At 40.7% G+C, this 11,981-nt stretch overlaps 1 protein-coding gene across 1 annotated transcript; it reads right to left on the bottom strand.

Annotated features, from left to right (window-relative positions):
* Positions 1 to 85: 85 nt before the first annotated feature.
* slc25a20 (solute carrier family 25 member 20) lies at positions 86 to 10,615 on the bottom strand. The gene is made up of 10 exons (XM_080728945.1): positions 10,549 to 10,615; positions 10,324 to 10,444; positions 8,241 to 8,333; positions 8,013 to 8,140; positions 7,825 to 7,915; positions 7,269 to 7,386; positions 7,081 to 7,153; positions 5,748 to 5,857; positions 4,963 to 5,087; positions 86 to 1,285 (listed from the first exon to the last, which is right to left on the bottom strand). The coding sequence occupies exons 2-10, from the start codon at positions 10,429 to 10,431 to the stop codon at positions 1,223 to 1,225; spliced, it is 909 nt and encodes a 302-aa protein (XP_080585071.1). The 5' UTR covers positions 10,432 to 10,444; positions 10,549 to 10,615; the 3' UTR covers positions 86 to 1,222.
* Positions 10,616 to 11,981: the final 1,366 nt, after the last annotated feature.

The following is an 11,981-nucleotide window of genomic DNA, read 5'->3' as shown; positions in this document are numbered from 1 at the left end:
CTGCTAATCCTAGAAGCACAGTATAACCGAGTGCAGAAAGATACAGGCCCCATTTAAAAAGTGGACAGCAAACATTTCTGGATACAGATTCTGCATTTTATTTACATGCTGACATTCATGACATGATGACATGGCCATTATTATTGACAGATTTAATATCATTAGGCTCCTGTAATTTGTCAACAGACAAAATGTAAAGTAAAGCATTTGGTTATTGGTTCACTGGCTGGAATTTTATTGCCATACAGCAAGCTTATCATTTGAAAGGCATTTGTTGTTGAGACTGAATGAACACACACAATACAAGAAGATGCACCTTTTCCCTGATATGCAGACCTCATTGCAGATAACAAAGGTAAGGCACATGTCCTGGATATTCACTTCTTTTCTAATAGAAAAAAGCCCCAACAACATTCAAAAAAACAATGTTCACGTGTGAGTTTGCATACAGTACATTACTGGGCTGTATAAACAATGTTCACGTGTGAGTTTGCATACAGTACATTACTGAGCCGTATAGTATTCAATCTCTGCAGCGAGACCTTAGCTTCTACAGTAATACGAATGCCCTCCGTGTTCAACACAGTACCATAAAATAGCTTACAGACGAGGGAACACAAACTCAAGCTGTACAATTTGTTGATATGTTAGACCAGTGGTTCTCAAAGTGGATTCCAGAGACTTTATAGGTTCATTTATGGGGGTCCAAATTGACCCATACAAGTCTGTAACTCTGGCAGTATACAAATGGAACCAAATGGACCCTAACGGGTCCATTTGGTTCCATTTGTATACAGTCAGAGTTAAGGGTAGACCGTGACATTTAAAAGTTTGAGAAACACTGTGTTAGACTGTGTGTGTGTGTGTGTGTGTGTGTGTGTGTGTGTGTGTGTGTGTGTGTGTGTGTGTGTGTGTGTGTGTGTGTGTGTGTGTAGGAGAGAGAGAACTAAAGATTCCAATAGGCTCATACTGTGCCTACAGTAACTGCAGTCCCAGTTTTCAGAAGGTAGCATTCCGGTTCCCTGTTCCAGGAAACACATGTGAAGGTGTCACTAGTGTTTCCAGTTCAAACCTGCTGCTGAGCCAATCAAAGAAAGCTATGGGAAAATGAACAGGAACAGGAAACAGGGTACATGGCTCCTTCTGAAGAAGATGATTATTGCGCACGTGAACACTTGACCGTCTTCTTAAGAGAGCTTCCCCTGGGATCCAGATGTGATGATCACAAATTAGGTGCAGCCCAATTCAGAAACTTCATAGCAAATTCAAATCCTAAGAAGCAAGCCTGAAACAGAAAGAGTTTGTGTGTGAGAGAGAGCACAAAAGGAAAAAAAAGGTATTAAATCCCACATAAAAGGTTGTATTGTTTTCTAAGAAGTCGCCTATATGTTCCTTTTATTTATATTCTAATTGTATTTGTGGTTTGTCATTAGTGACAATCCTGTTTAATCAAAAGCGCTTTATATAAATAGAGCTATAAAAAATTTAAAACAGAGCTGTAATGACAAACAACTGCAGATTTTAGGTTCATGCGTTTTAATTTATTTAAAATAAATACATTCCCATGCTTCCTGCAGTTTCCACCAGGCATAAGCTGATTCCACTGAGGGAGGCAGAGCAATGGAATTGAAGGTCTTATATAGTCTTACATTCTCTTATGAGTTAAAGCTGCACTATGAAACCTCCCTGTTCTTTGAACCCGGGTTTCCTGCACAAGTGTTCACATTTTTGGAGCTGTGTGAAGCACAGGCTCCCTATACGTGGCCGTGTGGGTGTGTCTGTGTGTCTGTCTGTGTGTGTGTATGTAGCCTGAACTTCCTAAACTTCGGCACGCCACTAGTCCCACAGTTTTGCCACCACACACTCGCGCCATATGTCAAATCGACCGGCTTACTCGGGAATCGTGGGCTATTACTTTTCTAAGAGAAAGGTTCTATAGTTTAATTGATATTAATTTATTAGTGAATTAATTTTCCCCATTGACTTATAATGGGAATCGCAAAAACTCACATTCAATTATTTGTCTCTCGCAAACCATAGGGGCTAGAGTTTCAAGACTTGGAGAGGAGGTTCATAATGATTTCAAGGATTAAATAAAAAATAATTGTGTCATTTGGCCGCATGGTGGCGCCATAACACCCCACTTTACGTTTTGGCCTGTAACTCTTGAACCGTAGGTCGGAAAATTAAAATTATTTTTTCCCTGGATTCCTTGGGTCATGACGCATCTCCCCATATAGGCCACGCCCATTTGCGCCATGATAGATTTTCCGCCATCTTGAATTTTCTCCAAAACACACTTTTTGCTCCTTTTCCTACATATTTTCTTCAAATGTCACAAAAATCGGTACACATGATCCACACACACACACACACACACACACACACACACACACACACACACACACACAGCTCCACTTCACACGGGTGTGATTTTTACCACTGAGCTAATAGAGCCTTCCTATGGAGGAATTCATGTCAAACCAGAAACAGGATCATGTCAAAAGTTATGTCCAACCTAAGGCATGTTTTCACTACAGTTCCGGAATTTTTCCTGCAAAATAATTAGCATAATCATTTTCAACTTGCCGGGAGTTTTGTTTTTTTGGGTGTTTTCACATGAGCAAAAATGCTGGCATAGCCATAAAATACCTCGTTTTCACTACAGCATTGTCGCGGTATGAAAGTCCGTGTTGCCAGACTTTGCGAGAGAAATAAGCAACCAGGTGTACGAAAATAACCCCCAAAAAGTGATATTATCTAGGCCACACAAGCAATTTAAAACTATAAGCATCGCCACATCAGCTACTTGACAATTACCGATCTAAAAGATCACAACAAATAAAACGCAGCCAGAAACGATCAATATATACAAGCAACTTTACGGAAATCAAGACCATAGTCGCTTATAATTAGCAGACATGGCAACCAGTACGCACCACACTGTCTGGACGCTTGGTCGCTTGCTAAAGCAGCAGCGACTCACGTCTGTTCGTCTCTCCTTTTCTCTCTCACCAATGGATTTAACAAGTTACAAGAAATATTCTTCATGAAACAACACATGATGAACCTTATGTGTCACATAAGGTTCAGAAAGGATCGCTTATGCAACGTGTTGCACATGTGGGATTGTGGGCTTGTTTTTTTTTCTTCACGCGTCACCGATGGATGATGGTCATCCACTCGCTCGTGCTCAGTAAAACACTTTTCGACGAGAAACTATTAACTAATGATGCCGCTCTTTGAGTTGGTAGCTTCCAACTTTCATCACAGCATAGGCCAAATGAGCGCATTGCGTCCCAATCAGACAAAAAATAGGCTATAGCACCGTAAAAAGAGTTGGTAAAGATTCCAGCTTTCATCACATTACGAGCGCATCGCGTCCCGTACTCCTGTCTCCAGAGCGGACTTGTATCAAAACCCACACAGCTTAATTACAAATAGGCTATAGAATAGCCTACAAATAATTTTGAACCATGAATTGATCTAGCATTAAGCTTGCATTTCTCAGCACCGCGGCCGTATGTATAGGCTGGAGATTGTAGAAAGAAATAGACGTCTGTCTTCTGTGTTTGGCAGGCTTACATAACATTCGAATGCAATATGGATTCTGAAGCTTTCAATCCCAATTACAATGCTTTAACTGTTAATATTGGCTCCTTGCGTGCACCTGCTTGTCCGAAAAAAGTAAAAATCACGGTATGCCGTTTTCACTGTGGGGATCTACATCACTGGTTCCCAAACACTGGGTCGGGACTCAGGACCCATCTGTGGGTCGCGTAAACATTTTTACGGGTCACTTGATTTTGTTTCCTACATTTTGCTAAAACATTAAAAAAAGAAAGGCTAAGAGTTTCATGCATAATAATTAATCGATAAAAGAAAAATCTAAGAAATGGACAAAATAAATGTGTACTCACTAAAGAAAATTATATAATAGAGATTTAAATTAAGAGGATTTTGCTGAAACGATTTTTTAGATCTTCTTGCTGTAAACAAGCCTGTGGTCAAGCCTGGGCTATGACCACAAGAAAGAGTATGTGCATTTCTGTTTGTGGGGTTAAGATTTGGAATGGATTGACAGAGGAGATTAAACAAAGTAACAATATTGTACAATTTAAAAAAAGGCTAACATTCAACATCCTGAGTAAATACAGTATTACATAGTTATTATATTCTATTATAACAGTTTTATTGTCTATTACTGTGCTATTATGACATAGTAGTATGACATAGCTAAATGGTACATTACTATTATAACATAGTTAATATTATATTCAACTATAACATATTTTAATGGTATATTGCAGAGACTACATGTTATTATAAGGATCCAAGCAGATCCCTATGACATCATGCTTTGTTTTGAGATGTTTGTTTTTAGTTTTGATTACTTTTCAAACATTATTGTAACTAAGGAGGATACGTATTTAGGATAGGCAATTATAAGCTATATAGCTTCAGCCTATTCCCTTTGATGACTCCAGTGGGGTTTTTTTCTTCTCTTTTGTGGAGGTATGATTTGTAAAATGTATCACACTGTGAAAGATGATCAAATAAACTAAACTAACTAACTAAAAAAAAACTATACAGCATTGAAATTGTATTTACTTCATTGTTCTTTGAAACCATTGCCACTATAAATATTTGATGACCTACTCTCTGCTTGTTACTGTAAATTTGTCATTGTATAGCTCAAGCTCATATTGCAAAATTGCAAGAGGATTTCAGATCGTCTCTCTTGTCTTGTTCATGTCATGTCAATCTACATTCTACAAGCACCAGATTTGAACCACATGCTTTATGGAGTGACCAGGAAGCACTGTCCTTTGGTGGAAGCAGCATTTATTTGAATCATGCCCTTCTCAAAAAGTCTCAACTTTTCCCACACATTCCATCTTGCTTAAACGGATAGACCACAAAATCATTCGAGCCATAACAAAAACGGCGTGTTGCACTCACTGCATTGGCGGGGAAAGCTCTGAGCATGACAGCAGTGAAGCCTTTATAAAGAGAGGCCACTCCCTCCTCCCTGATCAGCTCACGCAGAACATCCCGGAAACCATTTGGGTACTTTCCCATAGGAGCTGTGGAGAAAATGTACCGAGAGTTAATATTCAAATGTGTTATTGTAAAATATGTCTCATTAACAGCACTCAAAAGTAAGTCTGATATGCTAGCACGGTGGTTTTTAACCTTTTTCATATCAAGGTCCATTATTTATTGAGCCATGGACCACCATTTGATGAGATTTAGCCTCTCAGACCAAAGACTTCGAATATTTAGTTGTCGTTGGATCAGATTTTGTCCACAATTCCATGCTGTATTTATGTGGTACCACAGGGGAGATAACAGGCAAACGTTGATCAAAATAACAATTCTTCTACATTCTGTAATTGTTTAGACTTCTTGTAAATTAAGTAATGCAGATGTTTAACAATAATTTAACTCTAGAGAGCGTAAAATGAAATTAACGAATGAAATTAAACCACTCTCAACAGTTAAAGATCTATAAGGGTCCATTTGGTTACCAACGCTCAATCATTTAGCTGGGGACCACTTGGAACCCCCTCAAGGACCACTGGTTGAAATCCACTGTGCTAGCACACTGTCCTGTTGGGGCAATGCTTTTCTTCAATTTACTTGAATAAATAAAGTGTTCTATAGATGTCAGCCTGAACAATTTTCCAAAGTCAAATAATATTGGTTTAGTTTAATAAGTTACAGAATTATTTAAAAATGCATACCTGTTTGGAAACGAGACTTAAGAACATCGGGCGGAATTGCCACAGCCCAGTTAAAGATCCCAGCCATTCCTCCCGCAAAGAGAATACTGGGAACACTGAGCTCACTATGACTGTGGTGTAAAAGATAAAGGGACAGATTTAAGCACAATCATTAATTTCACACCGTAAGGGCTCGAATACACTGTACGATTTTGCATGGTCGGCGAGTCAACAGATCATTAGAGTATTTCACACTGCACGAGTGGCTTTCTTGAAATCGGCTCGTTGTGGTTTTCGCCGACAAGATTGATCACCGACAGATCACCGACAAGGGGTCACACAATGCCAGATATTTCACCAGGATGCATCCCTGATACATAGCCAATATTACATTTGTTTTTATTCTAATTGTGCACGAGAGCGGGCGTAAATGATTTTCCTCTCTCACTGTGCGTGCGTGTCGCGAGCGCACACACACACACACACACACACACACACACACACACACACACACACACACACACACACACACACACACACACACACACACACACACACACACACACACACACACACACACACACACACACACACACAGCGCACTCCGCTCTCCGCACATGTTCAATGTTTTCATAATGACACTAGCCATGCTGCTGCGGTTTTATCAACATATTGTGAGATGCGTTGGTTTTATATTGCTATGAAACAGCATCTACAGTATGTTATTATGATGAAAGTCATGAAACAGCAATATTACTAGTGATCGGATGGTCCGATGCGTAATAATGCGCTCTCCAGTCTCCAGCTCTTCTCATGTTAAATTCTTAATCTTCAACCCGCCGGTAGGCTATTTAAATACATGGCTGCAGTACGGGCGGCCAAACCAATTAAAACAGCGGCAATAAACATACGGCTTATAGCCTATATTTATACGTATATATTACGTTTATCTGTCTGTCTACTGTCTCCCCCCCTCCCTTTCTTTCTCTCTCCGTGCGTCTCCATTTGACACACACAGAGACAGAGAGAGAGAGAGAGAGAGAGAGAGAGAGAGAGAGAGAGAGAGAGAGAGCGCACTCGGGTGGGGTGCGCTGTGACAGTGACAAATTAATCAAAGCTCCTATTAATTAGGTCTATCTAGAAACGCTCGGGAAGCTGTCGGCGAGCGCTGGAATCGCGCACGGACCTGCTCGCAGAGTCTTTCATACACAGCGAGCAAAACGATCGGCGAGCAACGCCCGACCCCGAGTCAGATCACCGTTTTTGTCGGCGACTCGGCGAGCGCCAAAAATGGTCGGCGACAGCCTTAACAGACATCTGCAAATTCTGCTCTAAACAAAATGTAATTGATTACCTCTTTCCTGCTGGCGTGAGAAGGTTCTTCAACCATTCATAGGTCATGAAGTACATCCCACTTGCTGGCACATCTAGGTTGGGAAAAAGTACAGACAGAGTCAGGGAAAGATCAAGACTTTGTTTTCTATGGTCAGTAAGACAACCAGTACCTTGCATTAAGTGTGAGAGCAGTAAGACAGCCGGTACCTCGCATGAGCGTGAGAGCAGTGCCTCTGTAGATTCCCCGGATCCCACTTTCTCTGTAGATCTGTTTGGCACAATCCACAGCACCTGCATATTTGGCCTCTCCAGATGCAGCTTGGATCTGCAACACACACACACACACACACACACACACACACACACACACACACACACACACACACACACACACACACACACACACACACACACACACACACACACACACACACACACACACACACACACACACACACACAGGTGGTTGGTTAACGTTGGCGTCTCATTGTTTTTGTTCCCCACATAATGCAAATATACATTTGTTCATTCTCGCAAGTCATGCTATGAGTTAGAATAAAAGATGAACAAAGAAACTAAACAATTATACCAAATTTAAACAAGGGGAATCATTCTGAAGCCGCCTCATGACTACAAAATGATGTAAAAACTACAAATGTTATTTCCGCTCCCGACCGGGTCAGAAACCTGAAAATGGTATTGATCCCAGGCTCGGTCATATCAGATCCTGTGTGGCGGTCAAATCTATAGAAGTGTCTCTGACCTGAAGAAGGCATTTGATACGCTCTCCAGGAGCCATGATGGCAGTGGTGAACACCCCGGACAGCATTCCTGCAGCAAAGAGCTGTGGATACCTAGAGAAAGGTAACAACGCACATTGCAATCACATACAACCACCATCAGAATTTACTTCTGAAGATAACAAGATGTTATAAGATAGCAATCACCTACGTAAGAATATCATCAGGGCCTTTCTGCTGTAATTTCTTTCCCAGGCCAAATCCAAAGAAACAGACGGCAAACATGGGTGTTACTCCAACTAGTGGGGCTGCCATACCTTTATATAGGCCTCTCACGCCCTGCAAAAGAGGTGAAGAGGGTACAAGGATGATAAAACGTATTGTGAAAAAAATATAATACAATATTGGCTGTAGTAGAGAGATAGCCATGCTCACTTACCTCTTTAGCAAGGGTCTTTTTGAAGCAATCGATGGTTCCTGAATACAAGAGGGCCTCTCCAGGTTTAGGCAGTGGCTGTGTTTGCAAACGCACCTGAAAGAGGAGAGCATGCATGCATAAGATACCTAGTATAATTTACAGTGCGTTGCAATAGGCACATTCTATATTTCTTTCAAAACTGAGTAGTGACAAAACACAGCTCATCTGCCAGTAAACTTGGGAGAGGTGCTTTTCTCCTTTTCTTATAGCAAGCTTTCGGTCATAGCATTTAATCAAAACTAAAATAATGACGTTATTAGCGTGCCTTACTACCTTCATATGCTTGGTGTAGGACACTTTTCTGGATCAGGGTCCACTTCTACCAACTACATCCTGTCTAACTAGTTGGACATTTTCTGTCGGCTTACCGACAGAATCGTTCAAATTGTCTCTCTTGAATGTTTAGTCACAACACTAATTGCACAGCCGTCCCAACAGAAATGACATCATACTCAACACACAGGATGCAAATAGGCATTTTTCCTTTTTGTCTCAACATTCCAGAATACCTCAGGGGAACATTAGTCTGTCAGAAAGTAGTTTGCTTGCATCTTGAAGCGTCCGCAGTCCACCCATCTGACCATGTTAATGTTGAACTATTAATGCTATATTATCATTAAAATGTGTTTTGCCATTTATTTGGGAGTCCACTTGCAATATATATCCTTGCGGCCCACAGGTTCCCACTAAGCACACCGTCTAAAAGTGGTCTAATAGTGGTATAGATTTGAAAGTTTTTTTGTTGTCTAAACTTAAACTAGACGACTAATAGACGTCTAATAGTCGTCTAAATGCAGACCGTCTAAATGCAGACCGTCTATATTTAGACGACTATTAGACGTCTATTAGTCGTCTAGTCTAAGTTTAGACGACAAAAAAACTTTCAAATCTATACCACTATTAGACCACTTTTAGACGGCGTGCTTAGTGGGTTGGAAATCTATGGTGTATGACCACTACAGGCGCTAACAATTGTAACAGGAGGATTAATTCTCCTGTTACCCGAGTTAACTGCTGTCATATAACCTGATAACAGAATATGGGTCAAAGGGCAGATGGGTCAAACTAGCAGCATCAAGTCTACAAACAGAAGCATTTTAAGTCTATAATATGTACCCAAATGACTCAAGCTAAAATGACAATTCAACAATATAAGGTAACTTCTTATTTGCATTGGCTTGCTATTAGTACTTACTCAATTACAGGGTCACCAGCACTTTCGCCTATAACATATTCGCCTACACGCATTTGGTCCTTTCGCCTGGAATTTTTGCCTTAGAGCAGAGTCTTTTCACCTACCTGTCTGAGCCATTTCGCCTACCCTCAATTCTGCTGTCAGACTGTCCATGTTTGCAAATTATCTCTTTGTCATTTAAATATTATAGTGACTGTGACAGTGGTGTCAAGTGAATCTAACAGTTTACTTGACATTTATTATCTACATCACATTTTATTCCTAAAAAATAGCAAAATAGTTTTTTATGCCTGTTGACAGACAAGGTTGATTCTATAGGCTATTTAGGTGTAGCATATCTTATATAGACCTATACAGGCTAATAGCCTACATATATATTTTGTATAGCCTAATGTTAAAACAATATAGGCCTACAATACTGTTCATTTTACAATACTGTTCAATACTGCACCAAAGAATGTATAGTATCGGGACATGGATTAATTAATTATTTGGGCGCACCTGATTCCAATAGCTCTGTATTTATGTGATTACTATGGAGTGCATAGGATAGCCGTGTGTAGGTTTGACATGTAACACCACTGTCACAGTCACTATAATATTTAAATGACAAAGAGATAATATGAAAACATGGACAGTCTGACAGCAGAATTGAGGGTAGGCGAAATGGCTCAGACAGGTAGGTGAAAAGACTCTCCTCCAAGGCAAAAGTGCCCCGTGAAAAGACCTGGCGAAAATGTTATAGGCGATTATGCCTGACACCAATTACAGCATTAACGTTAGCTACTGATACCAAAGTATTTTCGCTGATATACATGTTTAAATGAGACACATTATTAGACGTATTACCTTTATGGTATCGAGTGGATGTCCAGTGAAGACCAGGCACATTCCTCCGAACCCCCCGGCGAAGAAGTTCTTCCCTGGACTTATTGCTGCTTGCTTCTGCTTAGACATGGTTGGTTCGGTTCTGTAAAAAGCAAAACAAAACAACATGCAAATGAATTACCGTCATTAATAGCGTATAAGTTACATTACTGGTTCTTTTACGAGGAAATCAGGACAAAAACAGACCTGATCTGCAGCTGCCACTTTGAACTGTCAACCTGTGAAAGTGTGACGAGGAAGCTGGACCTTTCACCCAAATATTATCTACCCGGACACAGTTCACAGTAGCACAGCCTTGCCTGTACGTCTCTATTTGTGGTCCGACTAGATTTTAAACCACAATGTCAACCATGATATGAGTGGCAGGAGCGAGTGATCTAAAACAAATATAATATTGTATAAAAGTAAAAAATGTAATATATTTTGCGCATGCAGTGAATTATTCATATTTAAATCCATATCTCAAACATTACACAAGACCACTCAAAACAAGCATTATTGAAATGTCAACCTTCTGAAGACAGAGTTGCTTGAACTTGGAAGTCCAGTGTGAAGTTTCTCCGAGAGCACCCAGCCGCAGACTCCTCAAAGAGATTCTCCTGTAGCCCATGGAGCTCAATGGGAGACAGGAAGCTCAATGGGAGGCAGGAAGTGACCTCATTCCTCCAAGGCAGAAGCGGCAAGAAGTCACTTGCGCACTTTTTTATTTTATTTTCTGCTCATAAAGTGTATTTTACAGCGTGGATGGGGTGCTGAGAGGTTGGCCACTCTCGAGAATACACTTTCAACAACACAAAATAACCTTTGTTTTTGTGATTAGCGAAGTAGTTTAGTTTATTTTGACTAGAGTGTAGCACTAGTAGGGCAGTGGAATTCTTGGTCCTGTGTTAGAGGCTGCTTCCTTGCAGAGCGTGAGGGAGACCCTGGACCAGTCCAGCTGCTAACCCATAGTGCTAACCCTGCAGCGCCGTTCGTCTTCATGTTTCGAAGTAACACATGGATATAAAAGGCTTTACACCAGGGTTCTTCAACAGGGGGTCTGTGACTCCTAGGGGGTCCGCGGGGATACTGGGGTCCCCGAAATTGTTGAACAATAATAATAATAATTATATAAAATCTATATCTGTATTGTTTTTTTAAAAAGAAAGAAAAAATAATATTTTGTCTTTAAATATAAAATATCTGCCTCTTTTGAATAGCTTGTTTACATGATTATTGTGTAATTGGCAGATTGTTTGTGCTAGATTGATAGTATTGACATTGGTTGTCAGTTAATAAACTATGTTTATAAATGGCAGTGGTACATGCATGTTTAAAATAAAAGCATGATCATATTCATCTATTATTTTAATAGCATATTATTGAATGCACAATATGTTTATACACATGAAACACAATGGTATACATACAGTAAATATACAATATGTTAGCCCCACGGCCACGAGCTTGGGTATCCGCTATAGATGCGGTGGAAGGGCTGGGTTTGGCCGTTTCGGCCGGGTTTTTTCGGGCTGCGAGGTGGTCCGCGGGGGTCCCCGAGCGTGGGGGACCCCTCGGGGACCCCCTGGGAGCCGGCCCCGTCCCTGCAGGTGGCTCTGGGGCCGAGCTGTGGCCGTATT

This window comes from Nannobrachium achirus (genome assembly GCF_963921795.1).
Source record: "Nannobrachium achirus genome assembly, chromosome: 6".
In the NCBI taxonomy this organism is placed as follows: Eukaryota; Metazoa; Chordata; class Actinopteri; order Myctophiformes; family Myctophidae; genus Nannobrachium; species Nannobrachium achirus.
This window is presented reverse-complemented; position numbering and strand designations above follow the sequence as displayed.

Coding starts and splice junctions, on each gene's coding strand:
- slc25a20 (XM_080728945.1), bottom strand. CDS start 10,431: ATGTCTAAGCAGAAGCAAGCAGCAATAAGTCCAGGGAAGAACTTCTTC. Junction 7,916..8,012: donor GGCCCTGATGATATTCTTAC/GTAGGTGATTGC, acceptor ACCTTTCTCTAG/GTATCCACAGCTCTTTGCTG. Junction 5,858..7,080: donor CTCACGCCAGCAGGAAAGAG/GTAATCAATTAC, acceptor TTTACACCACAG/TCATAGTGAGCTCAGTGTTC.